At 43.1% G+C, this 20,693-nt stretch overlaps 1 protein-coding gene across 1 annotated transcript in view; it reads right to left on the bottom strand.

Annotated features, from left to right (window-relative positions):
• Positions 1–20,693, bottom strand: part of MXI1 (MAX interactor 1, dimerization protein) — a 46,959-nt gene that overhangs the window by 15,301 nt on the left and 10,965 nt on the right. The window contains exon 3 of the mRNA XM_010007907.1: positions 14,023–14,052. Coding sequence (XP_010006209.1) covers positions 14,023–14,052 — 30 coding nt within the window. The remainder of the gene's footprint in view (positions 1–14,022; positions 14,053–20,693) is intronic.

Genomic DNA, 20,693 nt, shown 5'->3' with positions numbered 1-20,693 from the left:
TAACTATGTATGTTACTCAGCAGGGGAACCTGAACAGAGAAGCACATTTCCCAGCACTATGACAGCAGAAGCCATGTCCCCATCTCGTGCACCCACAGGTACCAGGAAAGAGTTTTTGAAAGGAGGTACCAGAAGGTGTGAAAACACACCTTGCTTCTGCTTTACTGGTGTGACATGCTCATGCAAACTTATTGCCAACACAGTTCTTCCAAAGAGGAGCAGGGTTTATCACCTAGAAAATTAATACCATGTAAACTTCATGGGGAAAAAACACAAAAACAAAACAAACCCTCTGTTTTGCCCTTTCCCTTTAACTACCCTTGACACCTTCCTTGCATTTTCTTTCTCTATTCTGGACATGTGTGAAGGCCAAGAGATATAAAACTGCTCAAATCTCTCACAGGGAAAAAGCATGAAGTTGTCCACTTGGAAAACATTTCCTTGACCACAAAGCAAGGCAAAATGTAATAAGAGAAGAAAAATGCTTGACTTTATTTTCAGCTAAACTACAAAACTCCTAGTACTTCCAATAGGGCTCAAAAAGTCAGTATATTAAGCACAGGACGTTCTATCTAGTGCACTCTCAATCAGCTGGAGAAGATCATCACCAACCCTGCCTGGGTCAACAATGCCACAAATGGATGCCACTTTAATTCTGCTAAACCAAGAACAGCTTCAGGTGAGTAAACTAACATTTGTGAGAAGATTATCTGCCTTATGCTTGCTCTGTATCCTCCCAGCAAGAAAAGGGTCAGGATCCTACCTGGGAACAAACCAGACACTGAAAAGTTCATGTGAACAGAGAAGCACATTTCCCAGCACTATGACAGCAGAAGCCATGTCCCCATCTCGTGCACCCACAGGTACCAGGAAAGAGTTTTTGAAAGGAGGTACCAGAAGGTGTGAAAACACACCTTGCTTCTGCTTTACTGGTGTGACATGCTCATGCAAACTTATTGCCAACACAGTTCTTCCAAAGAGGAGCAGGGTTTATCACCTAGAAAATTAATACCATGTAAACTTCATGGGGAAAAAACACAAAAACAAAACAAACCCTCTGTTTTGCCCTTTCCCTTTAACTACCCTTGACACCTTCCTTGCATTTTCTTTCTCTATTCTGGACATGTGTGAAGGCCAAGAGATATAAAACTGCTCAAATCTCTCACAGGGAAAAAGCATGAAGTTGTCCACTTGGAAAACATTTCCTTGACCACAAAGCAAGGCAAAATGTAATAAGAGAAGAAAAATGCTTGACTTTATTTTCAGCTAAACTACAAAACTCCTAGTACTTCCAATAGGGCTCAAAAAGTCAGTATATTAAGCACAGGACGTTCTATCTAGTGCACTCTCAATCAGCTGGAGAAGATCATCACCAACCCTGCCTGGGTCAACAATGCCACAAATGGATGCCACTTTAATTCTGCTAAACCAAGAACAGCTTCAGGTGAGTAAACTAACATTTGTGAGAAGATTATCTGCCTTATGCTTGCTCTGTATCCTCCCAGCAAGAAAAGGGTCAGGATCCTACCTGGGAACAAACCAGACACTGAAAAGTTCATGGGTTTTTTTGGAATTTTTTTTTAAAAGAGAGAGAGTAGCTGGAACAGCTAGTCCTCTGGTTTGGTGGCAACTGGCTTGCACTTGCTCAACTATCAGGACAGTATTAACAAAATAGCCACATGAGCTTACAGAGACACCTGTAATGCACTGCACTATAATCACAGTCACACCCCTCCTTCCCTGTCATTTTGTAGTGCTAAGGACCCTCAAGGGGCCTCATGAATGTACAAAAAAAATATTTTTCACTAAAAACAGTTCACCTAGGGAGAGGCTGGGGTTGGTCTCCTCATCATGAGAGCCAAATGGCAAATCAGAAACACAGATTTGCTCACTTTCTTATGCTGTACCAGCCAGAAGCTTGCAGAATTCCCATGTACTTCCCGGCACGGAGAAGCAGAAACCATCCAGAACTGACTGTTAAACTCCCTCCACAAGCAGAAAAGGGTTATGCAGCAGACAGGACCTTTAAGTGAGAGTTGGAAGCTCTGTCTGCAGACAGCTCACATGACCTCAGGTAAATCCCTTGAGGAACTGTAGCATTCACTGCTCATCCACAAAATGGAGTTAATCCTAATTCCTTCATGGAGTACCTCACAGCTAAATCCACTCTTAGTCTTCAGGTGCTCATGTAGCTCAGCAAAGACACTGGTACATGAGGAGCCAACAGAGTAGGGCACTTTGGGAAGCTAATCCATTCAGGTTTCTCTGCTAGTTAATAATACCCGGTGTACAAGATGGCCACATTTCTCAAAATGCATCAATAACCCCTCACTGCTGCCCACCGTATGTGCAGCAAAAACTGAGAGTCTGAGAGCTCTTCTTAACTCTGTCCCGAGAAATACCCAAGATGGAATTTCAGTGAAGTTCAATGGAGTTTAGTCAGAAAAAGGACAAGATGAAGGGTGTGTTGCTGACTTTGCAATCAAGAGTCATAAAACTTTTTATTTCTTTAAAACCTTCAGTTTTTGATATCCAACTGTTAATCCTATACATCCATAAGATTATGATGTAGACCCCATGAAAAATATACCAGAGTAGCTCAGACCTCACATGATTTAAAAAAGCAAACATAAAGATACGATTAGGATGCTTTCTCTTCTTTCTCTTTTTAAAATAAATAGGTTACACTGGCTCATACATTGGTTTTATGTGGGGGACAGAAAACACTTAACTGCAAGTGCTGGGATTCAAGAATCACAGAATATCACCAGAATTGCAGAGGAGATTACAAGAGCTGGCAAGATTAATAATATTTTTCACTTTACATAACATAACATTTTTAACAAATGCTCCTTTAAAGAGAAGGGGAAAGAAAAGCCTTTAAGAAACTAAGGCAATTTGCTTTCCCTGGATGTCTGAGGGGAAGTGCAAGGCAGGACTGTGTGCACAGATCTGAGAGCCAGCTTGGATGGTTATGGAAGTCCACTGCTAACCATTTACAACATGCCCAAGCCACAGTATAATTCCCTTCCCACTCTGCTCTTTCATCACCACATGTATTTTTCTCAGAGATCACCTAGAAAAAAAACACCAAGACTCAAAAAAACTACAAGAGACACTCATGACTCCAGAGTGACTCCTTCACCTGTTTTCCTGAAGTGTATGACACCAGATACAAGATTTCTCTTCTTCTCCCCGCTTTGCAATCCCTTCACCGAAACCCATCCCCATATGTGTTTTTTCCAGTGAACACCAAGCCTGTAAGCTGCTTTTCCAAGCCAAGGAAAGTTTAAAGGAGGTCACGCCACAGAGAACAGGCTCTGCGCATTTCCTAAGAGGGTCATATTACGTAGACTATCCACCAGAGACAAAGTGTTCCCATCCGGTTTCCCACTTCTTTTGGCATCAAAGTTGCTTTTCTGGGTAGGTGAAGTGGCAAACATATGCAGTGGGGAAAGGAAGGATTATTTTTTATTCCCACTCCTCTTCCTTATCTCAGCCAGAATTGTTCAGCATGCTTCTCAGGTCTAACAGAGTGATTCCTGCTATGAAAGCTGACAACCATATGCAGCATTTGGGATTCTCCCCTTCACACATACAGAGGCACTCAACTTTGGATGGCTTTTTTACCTCTCCTAGAACACTGAAGTCTTCTTAGACATCAGGAAAAAACTTTCTAGCAGCGACAACAGTTAATCAGGGCAATAGGTTGCACTGCCTCCCTGGGCAATCCTGCCCTCAAAGGCTTTTAAGGCCACGTTAGATCAGCATCTGCCAGGAAAGGTTTAGATAGAGCTTATGCTGCCTTGGGGCAAGGGGACAGACCAAACAAGTGCTGCAGGCCCCTCTCAGCCTTCCACAGCTTCAAAAAACTCCACAGCCGTCTGAAGAGTGCAGTTTCTTGCCCTCCTTTAGGCACAGGGCTGAGCCAGCTGCAGTGGCAGCATTCCGAGTCTCGAAAGCATAGAGACTCTTCTGCCTCTCTGAGCCATGACCCTGATGACAGAGCAAAAGATTTGGTCCTGAGTGCAACAGTAGCTGCTGTGTGCAGCTGGAAAAGGGCAGTAATGCCATGTATGTGGGAGAAGGTAGGCAAAGCACAAGGGAGGATCCAGAGGCATTTGCAAGGCACTGTTTTCACTAGCGGAATGAGCCAATCCCCTGCTGTGTGGGTTGGCAAGGAAAGGGCAGGAGCAAAGCAAACACCAGGAGGGGTTGCAGGGAAGAGGAGCCCCCACCCCAAGCTGCTGAATCCAATTATATCCCAGTCACCCCAGCGAGCTTCTCTGTATGCAGTTATGCAGCTGCAAACATGGAAAAGACCAGCCAGCTCTGAACAGTGCCAGGATCCAGCCTATGAGAAACACTGGAAACAAACACAGATCAAAGGGAAACACGAAGCTGTATACACAGCTGGGGCCGTCTTCTCCAGTTAAAAAGAAATGGGCACGTAGATTATAACTGCAAGCTCTTTGTGTGTGCTTGCACGTAACTGTGTGCATCTGTGTAAATGTGAGTCCTCACCCCACATTCAGCTTCCTGACATTACGAAAATGTAGCTAATGAAAGGTACTTTCTGAGTTGTGTGGAAGGTTCCCACACAACTGGGCAAAATCAGACTGGGCAACCCACAACTCAACTCACCCTGTGGAACAAGGCCAAATAGGTGGGAATGAAAGACATAGAAGATACAAAGCAACTTCTTTTTAACCTCTCATGTTCACAAAAAACCTGCTACACAGCTACCACTTTCTGAGTAATTTATTTGAAGAATTTCACTGAGTTTCCAGAAGGAGAACACTTCCCATTTAAGGGCTGAACTTTGGCAGTGTAAAAACACAGTGATTTACCCCAGCTGTTCAACAGGTTGTGTCTTTAAGCAGCATTGGAAAGTCCCTCCTGAGAGGAAAATGTAGAAGACTTATCACCCCAAACTTCCTCAAGGTCTAGGATAGCAAGAGCAAACCTTGCTGCACAATCAAGCTTCAAGCAGAAAGAGCAGAGGAATGCACTGTAATAGCAGTTGGAAATGCTGGCAGCTGCCTGTTCTCAGGTCCTGAGACACTCATGGCTTTACCAGGCTCTTCTTCAAGGCTGGGGACAGGCATTGTATGCTACTTAGAGCTGATCTCACCTCCTGTTCTGTTCCTTTTCTCACTTGGGCTGCTCCACAGGGAGATCTACCCACCCACAAATAAGCCTCAAAATCAAGACTGGCATCAACTTCCCCTTCCTTTTCACGTATCTCCTCTGATGGGCATGTGGCATTGCCACCTTGCACACTTATAGAAGGGTCCTTGCCCTTTCCCTATAAACAAATATGCCTGCTTATTCACATGAAGAGTTGCATCTATCAAATGTCTTCCTTTCACTGTTGCATTGCTCACTGGCCTAGACAGCAAGTCGTTTGGTGCAGGAACCCTTGGCACTGCTCTCCAAATCACTATGCACAACGACAACACTGCAGAGACAAACGGGGAGGAACAAGTCCCCAACTGAAGGAGCAAGTATTCATTTGAGAGTCACTAAGAGCTGTCCTAAATGATTCAGAGGCTTTTAGATATTCCACCCTAGTTCACCAACCAGTCAACTCAGAGATAGCAGCCTGACTTCATAAGCATGACTAAGTTTTGTGCAGCTGTTTATTACCTACCATGATAAAAACCACACCCTTATCCAAACTGTTATCAGCCCAGACCATGTGTGAACCCACTGATACCATTTACAGAGTCTATGTCTAGGGAAGTAGCATTGCATTTCAAGCTCAGGCCCTGTTTTCACTGGAGGTTTCAGTGTGTAACCCTTTTTTAAATCTATTTCTGTTATGTCGCCTCCTTTCTCCCTCAACTTCTCCTGGGCAGAAACCCTGGTACAGGCAGTTACAAGATCACTATGCAACTGCTATATCCTCCTTTCTGCCTCACCTTCTATGAGCTGAACATGCTTGTTGCAGAATATCACATTCATGGCAATGCCTTCTTCATCGGTGGTTGAACTAGACGTTTTCCTTTCCAACACAAACCATTCTACAATCTTGGGTCTTAAGGTACTCTACTTAAACCCATGGGCAAAAAAGTAAGAGCAAAAAGCATCTGTCCTTTGCAGAAGCTTTTCATTTTTCTCTAAATAAGTCATGTTGCATTATGACTGTACTTGCAAAGGTAAATAATTAACAGGCAAGTGGGACAGAAAATCTTACTACACAGCTAATGGGAAGTGATGCTCAGGCAGCAACACACACATAAAGGATATCTTCAAAAGACAGCCTTTCATTTTTTTAATGAAACATCAGGCAGAAGACCTGACTCATCCTGTTGCTCTGGGATCCAGGGATTCCTCTGCATTCCTCCAGACTTGGACATATTGAAAAACCTTTATATGAAATTCAGCCTGCATCTTAGAGACTTCAGTGCCACCTCTGAAAGAGGATACTTCAATGGCACTGCAAGGATTTACCAAGAGCAAAAATAAAGAGTACCGAGCAGAGAAGATCTGTATTTCTACACAAATTCAGACTCCCAAGGCACAGAGAAAGGGAGGCAGGTAGATGACACCATCTACTGCTCTGTTCTGCCATGGCCCTGACTTAGCCCTGTCCACGTTGCACGTTGGGTTTCATGGAAGAACTCCTGATCCTTGGTTGCACATTGCCCATGTAATTGTTTTATGGTTGTCACAAGCACGGAGAGGAAACCTGCCTGCTCTGTTTGCACACAGCTATGCAAACTGTTCCGGGTGGCCAGCACTATTTCCAGCCAGGCAACAACCACAGCAACTGCAAGATGTAGCCCCCTGCTTTCATTTCCCAGACAAGGCTGTGAATGCTACACACTTGCAATATCCACCACAGCACCCAAAACAAGGGGCTAAACTGTACTGCACCGGCCCCTTCCAACCAACCACAGCAGCAAAGGCCCCTTTGTGCCCCTTTTCTTTTTTCATATGAGAGGAACGAGGGCCGCAAGACAGCACCATGCAGCACCTCTTGGACTTAGGCAACACTGACAGGGAGGACACTGAGGGAGACACTAGGAGTGAGGATTAAGTTTTGAAGGAGGCAGAGATGGGACAACGGAAACTTGTGAAGGGGGAAAAAAGCAAGCAACTATCTGGGGACATGGATCAACAAAGCAAAAGAGTGGGTCAATGCAAACTTGTTCCCATAAGGCCCATTGCTCCAGGCACTGTATGCATGCAACTCCTGGCCCGTTAAATTGGGGTGTCTAACTCTTCCCAGTCTACCTTAGCATATAAGGTTATAGGTTCTTAAAAGTTGTGATACTTTGGTAGAAATGGGCCACATACAGACAGATGAATAAGAAAGTTTCTTGCTTACATGTCCTATCCCATGATGTATTCCCTTTGGTTATCACAAGTCTGCGTGGGCTGTGTTGCTATAACACCCTCAACATATATAACATATATATCAGATATTCAGATCAGCACATGCAACTCCAGTTTCTACTCTAAGAGTACAAAGTCCTGAAACTTGCAGTTAACAGGTAATCTGTCTCAAAAATTATATTCCTGTTACCTCATCTTCTCTAAGGCAGCAACTCCCGAAGTGGCTTTTAGGTAGCAGTGCTTTCAGGCCCATGAGCAATGTTAGTCACTTGAACAAGAAAAGCTGTTGCAGCAGAATATCTGCCTCTCAGCATTTCAACCAACAGCACCCCAGGAAATGCAAAAAAAAACCCCAAAATATAACAAAACAAAAAACAAGCCTGCAAAGTCTCCAGATACATTTGAGAGAGATACGACAAGTAGAGAGCCCTGACACGGCTGAAAACTGAGCCAGGGAAGTTGAATGCCTGAGCTCTTACCTAGGGCCAGATTATTCCCTGATCCAATCTCACTGATTACAGAGGGAATTTGTCCACTCTTTGATTTTTTTCAGGCCAGCCATAAAAATACCTAACTGGAGAGGGATCAGCCTGAAAAAAAAAACCTGTGGCAATACACACAAGTAGAAATTTGAGAACACAAGTTTGGAAAGAGATTGAAGAACCAAAGCTGGCAATGATGCACTCCAAATTAGATACCATCTAAGTACATTGGACTGCTTTCATTACACATCCCCAGCAGCTACTAAACCCCCTCTTGGCTCCCTGAAAACAGTAAGCAACCAGTAACACACCATTTGATACCTCTCCTATTCACTACTCTGGAAATCTTCAGTATAGGACACTGAATGCAAGATCACAGCCAGTAAGTGGTTAAGACCTGATTGCAGAGCGTGTTTCTTTCTAAGGTGGGGGCTTCCTGTAAAATCTCCCTTCTGGAAGGCAAGACAATGAGAGGATTCTCAGCATCAGACCATTACAGCAAGGCCAAGCAGACTGTGCTGAGAGCTCTTTCAACATCATGGGAAGAAAACACATCAGAAAGTGTCCCTAAAACACAGCTGAAAAGGGCTTAGTGATAAATATGTTTCCCAAAAGTGGCCTATAGCAGTGGTTTTATTGTGCAGTGTTGTTGAAACAAAAATGTTTTGCTTTGCGATAGTTTATCCTAAATAGCAGAATTGTTCTTTTTCCTCATCTTTCTCCAGCTGCTATTGGATTCATAAGAGAGGTGCAGAAATATGGGAGCAGAAAGAAAGACAGGCATGCATTCATTCTTCATTACATCACTTGGAATTAAAAAATAAAATCATATTGAAACTAGAAATTCCAAAATGAGCAGCACTAAAGGACTTCCAACAAAATGAGGATTATTTTGTTTCATTTGAATTTTTTGGCTGGGAGACTTAACTGTCCCTTTTCAGCAGTTTTATTCAGAGTTCAAAATGTCCCACTGCAAAGGCAATATGAAACAAAGCCTTTGCAGACTCAGTTGTAAGTGAATCAAAACACTGCTTCTGCTCAAGAAGGCACATCCCTTGAGCAAACGTGGTGTCAGCCAAAGAGACCAATCCCAGCTTTACAGCACCTGACTGGCGAGTTTGTGGAGCAATGCAACAAAACCACCACCATACTGCAAAGGGCAACCTGACACTGAACAAGGATGACTGAGCCTAAAAGTACCCAGAAAAAACATCTCTGCACTAGCCTTTCTTCAAATGCCACAGACTTCACTCTCTCCAGGTAAAGTAAAACCAGGCACAGCAGTGTCAGAAGTTACCCAGATCTCCTAAACTAAAAGAACATGTTTGAGCTTAGCTTACAATTGTTAGGCCCAGCTGAAAGCACAGGTACTTGTCATCCCAGCAACAGAGTCGAAGACAGCTAGCTACCTCCATCTCTTGTTCTAAACTGGCCACAGAGACAGGAGAGTTTAGCATGTTTGGACCTTTGGATTTGTCAAAGAAAGAAGCACGCTCAGCTGTGTTGGACATGGCTTGACTGCGGCAGGGAACATCATAGGTTCCAAGTTTTATTAATGAGGAAAACAATATGTACTGTCAACATTTGCTACACAAAGTTAAGATGAAAACAAAGCCCACTACAGAGAACAAATGAAATTTACTGGATTAGTTTCTTGTTCCAGCTCTCCTGATGAATAGCACTGAACTCAACACCACATTGATTAGTTGGTTCAAGACAAACACTGATCAGATTGCCTTGGCAAGCATATATAGCACTACAAAAGCACAATCATCCATCTCTATTCAGAGTAGCAAGGATTCACTATACTTTCATTTCCCTTCCCTCTATCTTTCCCAGCCTAGACAGCATGTCTGCCCTATGTTAAATGCCTGCCCCTCCTTTCACATTTTGCTAACAGATGCAGTCAAGCTCCTGTTCTAAAGAAACAAAACCAAACTGTGCCACTGCTGTGGAGTTTCAGAAGCCCCCATGTTTCAGTGCAAGATGTCGCAAGCCAGAATCGGGGGGCTTATGTGGGGAAGAAAAGAACAGTTTCCCACACAAGCTGACCTAGGTCATGGTTTTCTCCTAAGCGTTCAGTAGGGTTTTTCCTTTGTTTCATCAACTACTTCACATATGCAACCTAGCATTACAGTCAGCTCTGCATGAGAAACCATTCCAGAGAAACACTCCGCAATAAGCAGTCTCTCATGTTAAAAAGAGCACGGGTGGGGAATCACAGGAGATAGAAGGGGGATGTTGGTAAGAGTCAAGCTAAAGAACACAGTACTTGCTCATTGCTATGTGTTTGTCTTCACTTTGTTTCTGGTCATCTCAAAAAGATATCAGAGAGAAAGGATCTTGCACCACTTTGTTCTCTGCTTTTACACTAAAAAAAAACTCTTTAGCAACTTAGTTTAGAAGGAGTTTTGTCTTCTTCAGACTTTGTCCTTTTTCATTTTAACTCAGGTATTTTTGCAGAGCCACAAATTCTGTGAGATCTTCAGAAAATTCTAATTTCAGTGATTCTCCCAAGGTCTCTCTCCTCCTCAGATCTATCTTTTGTTTGAACTAAATTATCATTACTGTAAGAAAAATCTGCCCTAATAATTATATACTGAAGTTTTATTTTCCTCCTTTCTACTGTACTACAGTGCAATCATTACCAAAACCAAACAGACCAATCTAAGCTGTACAGGAAAACTTTTGGTTTATTATATTGGTTTTTTTTAATTTGATCAATAACTTTACAAACATATTTTTCTATGAAGAGAGGCAATATTTCTGACAGACACCACCACCGTGTTGGTCAACCAGATCTGCCACTTCACAGAGCAACAGGAAAGCCATCTCAGTGCTGTGTAGCTTCCTGTAATACCACACTGACCACATCCTTCCAAAACTGGTGTCTCTCTGAAATGTTCACAGCCAGCAGTTAATTCTGCTATCGGTGTAACACACACCATTTAACTTGAGCCTGAACTGTATTTATTATCCTTTTTTGAGAAAACATTACACATAAAAATTCCTCTTTCAATCACTTGTTTTACCATGTTTTCTATTAGAAAATTATGGGATGTTGCTTACAAATGAGATTTTTTTGGTAGGTGTGTTTAAGGACTAAAAGGTATTATTTTAGTTATGCCTTGCAGCAGATGAGAAGCAGAATACTGGTTTCTTGTTTAAATGCAAGCTATGATTCATCCTGGGCAGAGATAAACTGAAACACATACCCATTAAATAAGAAACACAATTTTCCAACAGGAGGATTAATGACAGATAATAACTATAAATTAACTTTAATCTTTTATAAATCAAACAAAGCCCCTTATATAAACGTCGCTACAATCTTTTCAGATAAAAAAACCCAAATCAAAATAGAAACAGAAGTCACTTAAATATTACAGCTAATATTTGGTACCAAATCAAACAGCTCCTTAACAGAACCACTGGAGTGTTTATGAAATATTTCAAGACTAAGAAAAGGAGTGAAGGCTGAATAATCACTTTATATATATATATATTATTAATTACTTTTCAATATCAAAGGGGTAAAAGATTCTTAATCCTCATACAGTGGAACATCAACAGCTCTGCAATATTGATTCCAGGTTAAATCACATATTCAAAGAGGAGAAGGAGAGCATTTTGTTTTTCTACTGTTCTCTTGCTACTGCTTGAAAGAAACTGCATAATTGTAGAATGGGTTAAAACAAAATGTAACTGAACATAAGAAGGCTGCTGTTCACAGACAAGGAGGGAAAAACCAGAGTCAGAGATCTAATAGTGGACAATTTTGAAAATTATAGTGTGTGTCAATAACAGAGATAACAGTGAGATTCAAAAGGAATAATCTCAAATAATAGGGAAAATGAGCACCTGCCAGCCACAAAGCCATTAGTATCAGGGCTTTTATCTTTACAACAGTTAAGTCTGGAGACACTGACAAACTTAACGATACAGCAAATAAAACATGGTGAAAATCTAACTGGGAAGCAATCCCCTCCACTCAGAAAACACTGCTGCGGAGTTTGAAAATAAATGCTTCCAGTATGAAACTCACTGTCCAAATTGCTGGCAATAAGCACTGCAAACCCAGCACAGGCCTAGCTGGGTTTGCAGATGTGTGCAGGGGACCAGGCCATGGCACGTGCATTAAGGGACAGACAATCCCAAACCAGAAGCAGTGGGCTTCTGACAGACGATCCCAGTTGTAGCAGTTTGCCTGAACAGACCACCCAATGTGATCAAATGGGTGCCCTTCCCAGACAGCTGAAAATCAAGGGCTTGTAAAACCAGGTCTGAGACACAGTCCTGGAATACAGTGCCTCAGAATGGGAAGTCCTGGAGGGGAGACCTTACTGAGAAGTCTGATGGTTTGGAGCCTTTAATCTAGAATAGGTAGGGACTAGGGAGCATAACTGAGATGGAAGAGCCAATCCTCGTGATATTTCCACCCCAGGTTAGTATTACTGTCCTCAGTAAGACAGAGAATCAAAGCAGGAGCTTCCTCAGCTCAGAGCTGGTACTGGGCATATCCTAAACCTAGCAATACCTGCCAGTCCTTAGCTGGACACTAAGTATGTAATGCCAGCTGCTGAGATCTCACCCACAGAGAGTCCTAAGCCTCACTGCCTGTCTCACAAGCCTGAGAAAAAGATGGTCACATATCCATGTAGACTTGGCCTATGTGAGAGGACCAGGTTGGTACAGGCAAAGATGGAGACTACTCTGCTATACAGCTGTACTGAGGGTAAGCAGTGTTTGCAGTAACAATTAGATATGCAAATAAGCACATTGAAAATTAGTGACGGTTTACTGTTGTCATGGAGAAAAAAGTCCCCTCTATTCTGGGTCAGACCCAAGCATTGCATTTTCTTTCCCTCATTGGCAAACAAAACCGTAGAGAGCAGCGGAAAACCCAGGATCCAACACAGCTCAACCTGAGACTGGAAAGATTGAGTCCTGGGGAAGAACATAATCCAAAGGAAAAACCTCTCCAAATCACCCCAGAAAAACAGGACAATGATAACTCTGTAGCTCATCAAAGCTACCAGGAGGAACAAGCACAGCCTGGAAGAAAACATCCACACCATGCAAAGGCCAAGCTGCTCCGGAGCACTGCTGCAGCCAGGGGGAGGCAGACGTGGGGGAAACCAAGGGCAACATGATGCATGAGATACTCAGCTCCAATTCCCTTCAAGTTACATGGAAAGACCTTGTCTGAATGAAAATACGCACTTGGCTTGAAGCCTCTGTGCATCTTTGGCCAAACTTATAGTCCTCCCAACTCTTGTTAAATAATGGCTGCTAAGAAGGAAGAGGAGGCAATGAAATTATTAAGACTCAGCTTTCCAGCCTGGGGCTTTCCTCACGAAGCAGCTGGCCAGAGCATTGCCTTTGTTCCAGCAGCCACAAAAAACCACAGACACCCCCCACCACCCCCCTTAAAATCCCACAGAAGGACCAAGATAAGTTTCTAATGGAAACCCTGACAAAACCTTAACTATAGCATCCTGAATGGAAGGCGATAATCTGATCTGTGTGTGAACTAGCTCCCCATGTCTCAATGGTATTTATCTTGCTTTAACTTCTGTTACAAAAGGCTTGAGTCACATAGCAGATCCAGCCAAGTAACAAACCTGCAAGGCTTGCTAAAACTCCAGATTCAAGGATAAACAGGCATAATCCTAAAGCAGGTTAGAAGAGAGAGTCTGCACAGGAGCACTGGTAGCCAGACCTCTGAGCCTCTGGACACGGGTATTTTCTACTGCACTGCAGAGATTATCCCAGGGATGGGAGTGAGAGGGTGCAGAGCACAGGGCTCTGCCCTTCGGTTCATGCTAACATGTATTACCCAGGGCCCAAGAAACCTGATCCCGTAGCAACCTCATGTATGGAAAGTGCCCCAATCAGATTTCACTGTGTCAGGAGAAGAACAGTATTTACTCTGCATACAGATTAGTCACAAAACTGGGTCACTTCTTGCCTTTTCAGAGAAAGAGAGAGAAAGAAAAAAAAAGAACAACGAAAAACAAAGCTTCTTTTTCAGATCTTTTTGTGTCTTCCCTCCCTGACTTTTAAAACGACATGATCCAGTGTGGCCATTCACAGCTGTCTAAGCTGATCAAACAGCACCTTGCATGTGTAAGGTTAAAGCACATTACACTCACTAGGCTTGCATTTCTTAGAATTCAGCTCATTAGCTACTTACCGGTTCTTCTCTAGTTCGTTGTGCGTAGACCTGGAAGAGAAACAAAAATTTGGATTAGCCACCTTTGACCTCTCAGCACCAAAGTTCAGTCACTGCAAGATGTGCACATCCCCACAGTACATCACAGCATAAAGCCGACCAACTACATACATTAAAATCTATAGCTATAACCTCAGTCTCCCTGCTGAAAAGAGATTCCTCCCCTCCGGTATTTACCTGCTACATGCAAAGTTGGCACTCTTACTGGTGCTACAAAAAATGTTCTCCAGAGACTTAAATGCACACAAAATCCCAAAGAGAAGCAAATATTAGAAGAGGGGTGCAGAGTCAGCCATTTCCAGACTACTTCTGGCTCTGCCACCAACTCACTACAGGACTGCAGTTACATTTCTTTGTGGTTTAGTTTTTCCTATAAAAATATTGGTATCATCTGCAAACAAAAGAGCTCATGGAATACTCATTTATGCACATCAAACACAGGGGAACCTTCCAGCAGAATTGGGTCTGTAAGGACAAGCCCTGGAGCCCTCCAGCAGTCACATGCTAGATTTAGCAAACTTAGTAGAACTCCAGATACAGCCAGCACTTGGGCACGAAAGCGGATGACCAGCACTGCCATGTTTGCAAACATCAGCAGCACTGAGCAGCACTTTAAGGATGCCTGGAAGCCCCTCAGGGATTGAAGCAGCACTGCTACAGCAGTAGCTTGCAGGGAAGCAAGTGACCCATAAAGTGGCACTGTGACCACTTGACAAAGGAGAGGGCTCTGTCTTTATACCTGCCCACCACTCAGAGCACACTGCCAGAACTCCGAATTTAGCGCTCGCAGCTTGAAAATGAGACCAAGTAGAAACAAAGGGAAACAGGCAAGCTCGTTCTCCTTGTCTCTGTGATGAAAGCAAGAGTGTCAAAAAAAGCTTAGAGCCTTTCACGATTTCTAATCTAACGATGTTATTAGTAACCCAGGTAAGAGTGCTGAGGATTATTTAAGAAGGATAGCCATTTATCCCACACTTCTCTTTAACAGAAGGTCACCTTAAAATAAGAGTAAAAGGAGACTGAGAGCTTAATAAAAAGGATCTATTTTCTGTAATTTGGCATCACATTTCTTCCGGAGCTCTGAGAAGATTATCCTCTATCCCCCATCTGGAGAATCCCACAGAGAATTCTACAATTAGGGAACTGAATGGAGGATGTGCTCCAAGGGAAACCCTGACATAATTAAATGCTTCTCCAAAAAAAAAAAAAAATGAAGGGAGGAGGAGCACTGCTGAACAGGTGTTAGAGCTTCATTGAAGACAACGAATAAACCACAGACGTCTGTTAAAAACAAGGTGAATGAATCTTCGCTAGCCATGGCTGAGAGCTGCAGGTGGCCAGAGGGAAAACAAAACTTTACCATGTCTCTGTGCAAGGTACCCTGTGCTGCAGAATATGGGATACCCTAAAGGCAAGGCACACTTCAGCCAAACCCCTGAAATGGAGGAAACTCCCAAAATAAGAGGATCTCTTAAGTCTGGTTCCCAGAAATCAGAGACATGAACATAACATTTAGTCCAGAAAGTCTCCCAAAACAAACCCACAATCTCCAGAGTCTAAACCAGCAAAACCACCAGAGCTGAGCTGGGGCCCTTTTAAAACCACTGCCTATATGTTATTTGGAACATGCTTATTATTCTTATTTACCGTGTGTTCCTGCAGGAGATTTTGCACTCTTCTTGGTTATGACATTAGCAGTTATAAAGCCAGAGATATGCAATGGCTTGAATTCCTGTGTTATATTGAGCCAATTATCAAGGCCAGCACTGAAAGAACAAAGTTTGGCCCACTGCTGTGAACAAAATTAAACCAGCAGGTTCTCCTTACTCCTCTCACAGGAGACTCTTTATTACCTATCTGCCTTCTGACGAACAAGACAACTGAGAGGGGTCACAGGCTTTTCACCAAGTCAGGAAATATATGCTGTGACTTTTAAGCATACCAGTGGCAAGGGAAAAACCGAACCCCAACCCCCCCCACACACCTTCCCACTGAAGCTGAATGCAAAGGAAAGAACCTCAGCAATGCTGGATGAATCCTATGGGGATGTTACTTCTCTTACCTGTCTGTGTTTTGGGGACATTTGGAAAAGTTTTAACAGAATATGGGATACCCTAAAGGCAAGGCACACTTCAGCCAAACCCCTGAAATGGAGGAAACTCCCAAAATAAGAGGATCTCTTAAGTCTGGTTCCCAGAAATCAGAGACATGAACATAACATTTAGTCCAGAAAGTCTCCCAAAACAAACCCACAATCTCCAGAGTCTAAACCAGCAAAATCGCTTTGTCCAGGCAACTTGGATGCAAATTTAACCCACCAGAGCTGAGCTGGGGCCCTTTTAAAACCACTGCCTATATGTTATTTGGAACATGCTTATTATTCTTATTTACCGTGTGTTCCTGCAGGAGATTTTGCACTCTTCTTGGTTATGACATTAGCAGTTATAAAGCCAGAGATATGCAATGGCTTGAATTCCTGTGTTATATTGAGCCAATTATCAAGGCCAGCACTGAAAGAACAAAGTTTGGCCCACTGCTGTGAACAAAATTAAACCAGCAGGTTCTCCTTACTCCTCTCACAGGAGACTCTTTATTACCTATCTGCCTTCTGACGAACAAGACAACTGAGAGGGGTCACAGGCTTTTCACCAAGTCAGGAAATATATGCTGTGACTTTTAAGCATACCAGTGGCAAGGGAAAAACCGAACCCCAACCCCCCCCACACACCTTCCCACTGAAGCTGAATGCAAAGGAAAGAACCTCAGCAATGCTGGATGAATCCTATGGGGATGTTACTTCTCTTACCTGTCTGTGTTTTGGGGACATTTGGAAAAGTTTTAACTTTTTATATAATTTATATTTAGGAAAAAAACCCCACTACTACCACTCCCGAACTCTTATTTTCTGTCCCAGTTTCCCTTTGCTTGAAAATGAATACATAAAAATAAACACCTCTTTTTTCTGTTCATAATTAATTTAATTTCATTTTCTGTAGCTCCTGATCTAGAGATTACTTTTCTCCCCTCGTCTCTGGGCTGCACATGCTACTAAGATTTATTTGGAGTAAACAAGGACAGTGTTGTCACTGAAGTGGAAAAAAAAATCCAGGAACCTCTACTGAAACTACATTCAGAAAAAAAAAATATTTTAAGTAGGTACAGAGACAAAGGTAACTAGTCCTCTTTAACTGAGCTGGTCTCATCATCATCAACTGAGAACCTAGAGAGTACCACCAGACTGAAATCAAAGCTCCCTCCTTGTAAGCCAGCACCAGCTTTTTGACAGGTACAGGATGAACACCACAGCTGTAAACTGTTGCAGCACTCAGGGAACATTTCAGGGTTACCTGGAACACTCTACATTTACAGCAGCCAGGAACTGGTGCATTCACTGAGATGCTGCTTTGCTGCTGCCCAGAGTCAGTCATGGACTGCATCACCCAGGGAAATAAGGACACTGTGTTGAGCATGGACCACAAACAAGAGGAGCTCACATCCATGCTACCAGGTGGACAGGGCACGCAGGACCTTGCCCCCACCTACAAAGCTGAAACCACAGCCATGCAAGCACAGACATGTTCAGAGAGGAAAACAAAAGACCAAGCACACTTACAGGCGCTGCTCAAAACCTCAGCTGCGATTTAAAACTAGCTCAAGCACAAACTGTCTGCAGGGCTCTCATTTAAAAGTCAGGTTTCTATAACAGTCAATCCTTTAACAATAAATTTAAAACATCCAAACAGATAACTACCCCTAAAAACAGAAGGAATACTATATTAGGAGGAGGATCCTGCTGACTACATTTTGAAAGCAGCTCAAGATCAAGAAAGAGTTTGAGAAGCTTAACATAAAGGAGCCAAGCAAACAGTAACAAAAAAACAGTGGAGCAGTGCACATCCCAAATTTAAACAACAAAAAGCTGGAAGAGGAGAAACTGAAGTTTATCCCTCTTTACCCCAGATACCTGAAACTGCATACAAAACAGGAACAAAGAGGGAAGCAGCAGTCGTCACTCACTCTAATTTAAGGCACTGCAACTACCTTTTTGTGATGCTGCCTGCAACCTTGCAATCCAGCATTGCAACAAAGTGTTGCTGAAAGATCAGGCTATGCTGTATTCCCCCGGTGAATGAGACATTGAAAATAATTTATTACTTTATCCCATTTTCTTTACTTAAATAAAATTCCTCCTACTATGATAGAGGCAGCCAAACTTTCCCCGACTACAGGTAAGCCAACAAAACAACCTGAGTCAGGCAGAAACAAGCTCTAAAGAGCAATTAATTCATTTATCATTGGATTTTTTTACTGTAATTAAAATCACAAAGCTGCCACATGACATTAAACACAGCTGACCTTTCTGGTTTACACATTTGATATTGATAAATAGCCCAACAAATGCATTTGCAGCATATCTGCATTTTGGTTAGACTTCTTAGTAAGGTAACTTCTACTGGGAAAACACAGCAATTGTTCTGTGTAATACACAGGTGGCATTTAGGCCCAATGACCCTGTCATCTCCTTGTCCCTGGTCACTCTCTTGTCTGTATCTGGCACCAGTCCCTGGCTCCAGAGGAGGCTAGGACTCTAAGAGCTCCATCTCCACCACAAAAGAGATACTGGTGGCTCCAGAGATGGTACTGGCCATACGTACTGCCACAAAAAGGGAAGAATAAAAATAACTTCTCCCAATACATGCCAACACAGAGCCAGTGCTTCTCCAGATTCACTCACCCTACTCAGCTTTAGCAAGAGATTAAATGAGGAGAGGAAAATTCCATCAGCTCCTGCTAACTAAGGCACAGTTACCTCAATCACATATAGCAAAACATTAAGAACATCCACACAAAGACCAGGCCAATTGCTTTCTGTCTTTCTTCACTTGGGTTACCCCCACTCTGCTGCTTATGCATCATCACCCCACATACTATCTTGTTCTTTTTCATTTACAGACCTTCCCCACCTCCTGGCTGTTGACACCCACTCACTTGGCCACCAATTCCCCTGCAGAAAATGCCTTCTTCCATTCCCCAAGCCAAGGTAACTACCCCTCTGGAACCAGTGAACTACATTATTGCTTTCTCTTTTATACAAGTTCTTCCTCAGAAACTACTCCTGTTGGAAAGAGCCAAACGATGAAACAAAAATTAAAAGGATGATGAACAGGTTTTTTTCCATTTTAAATCCAATGATGTCCACAAAATAAAACCTATTCAGTAAAGAGTCCCAGTGTTCTGTCACAGTTCAAGCACCAGTGGATCAACACCATAAGTAGTCTGTGAAACTAACTGCCCAAGCCAGTCTGGGAAGTCTACGGAGAAGTTCCAAAAGCAGTGGTGTGTGAGCCTTTCAGCCCAATACTAAGACAAATGACAGCTGTGCAAGCATCAAATGCTCAAGTACTGTGTTTCCAAGGGAGCTGTGAACCCCTCTCACCTCTAGGAGGTCCAGGAGCCTGGCTCTCAAAGGGCTGCACAGAAGTCTTGGAACACAGCAGCTTATGGTACTCAACACTGACAAGAGCTCCAACAGTAGAGTGGAATGCAGCTGAACAGGAAATAGCATAGCTGGAGCAGAAATCCTGGTGCTGCCATCCTTATGCCCTTTGCAAGTACCAGCCTCGTGTCTAACAGGAGCCTCACCTCAGCCTTGCATATCAGCAAATCTACTGGAACATTTCCTTTCAATCAACACTAAAGACAAAAGTTATCTTAGTCATTACTATCCCATGGTTTCCCTAAACTGTCTGGCCTTGAGGTGCAGATAAATGCTTCCACACAAATGTTTGAACTGAGGAGAGAGAACAGGTTGTTTCACCTTCTCACGGATGCCAATGGAGATGCACCAGATTAACCTGGCTCCAAACTCTCACTAGAGTTTCTGTCACTCTTAGATGGACAGGGTATCGGATTCCTCTCACGGCTCTGATCAGAGATGTTTTCCCAGGATCAAGCCAGACCTCTTCAAAAGTTCACATTCTCGATCTCCAACAGAGAAGGACATGTTGGCATATGTTCATATTTGTTCATCTTTGGAAAAGGAGAAATGGCCCCACAACTTCTTTTCAGCAAAACGAGCGGAAGAGAGCGCCTCAGTGTGCTTCACGACTGCAGAAAGTAACTTACCCCAGGTTTTCTCCACAGCCTCCTGCAACACTCAGTCAAAAACAACTTTTAAAGGTACATTGCACATATCCCTTCAAGAAGTAGATGTCTTCAAAGCCATCTACTGTATTTACACAGCCCCTCGCAGTCTGATACCTGCTTCCCTGAACTGTCATTTTTATTTGCAACACTTCAGAAATTAACCTGAGACCCTACGTGCAGAGGCTGGTGGTAGCCCCAAGTGCTAGGGAAAAACTGCCCTCTTTCATACACTCCCTCACACAGAGCCTTGCATGGCCCAGAGGAACCACGTTTGCTGAACAAGCAGCTATTCAGTATTTTGTTTTCTCCTCATTGTTCAACACGTGGCCTCAAGCCAAGCCCTGCTCTGAATACAGAACTGGTGGTTTCCTTACAGGCTTTTCAACAGGCCCACCGAGAGCAGCAGCTAGGCAGCTCCCAAGCACATTTGCTGTCAAGCATCCTCGCCTTCCAAACTGGAAGCTAAGAACAGGGAAAGGGGAGTT

Source organism: Chaetura pelagica, unplaced genomic scaffold (genome assembly GCF_000747805.2).
Source record: "Chaetura pelagica isolate M959 unplaced genomic scaffold, ChaPel_1.0 scaffold531, whole genome shotgun sequence".
Classification (NCBI taxonomy): domain Eukaryota; kingdom Metazoa; phylum Chordata; class Aves; order Apodiformes; family Apodidae; genus Chaetura; species Chaetura pelagica.
The sequence above is the reverse complement of the archived record's forward strand: the minus strand, read 5'-3'. Positions and strand labels throughout refer to the sequence as shown.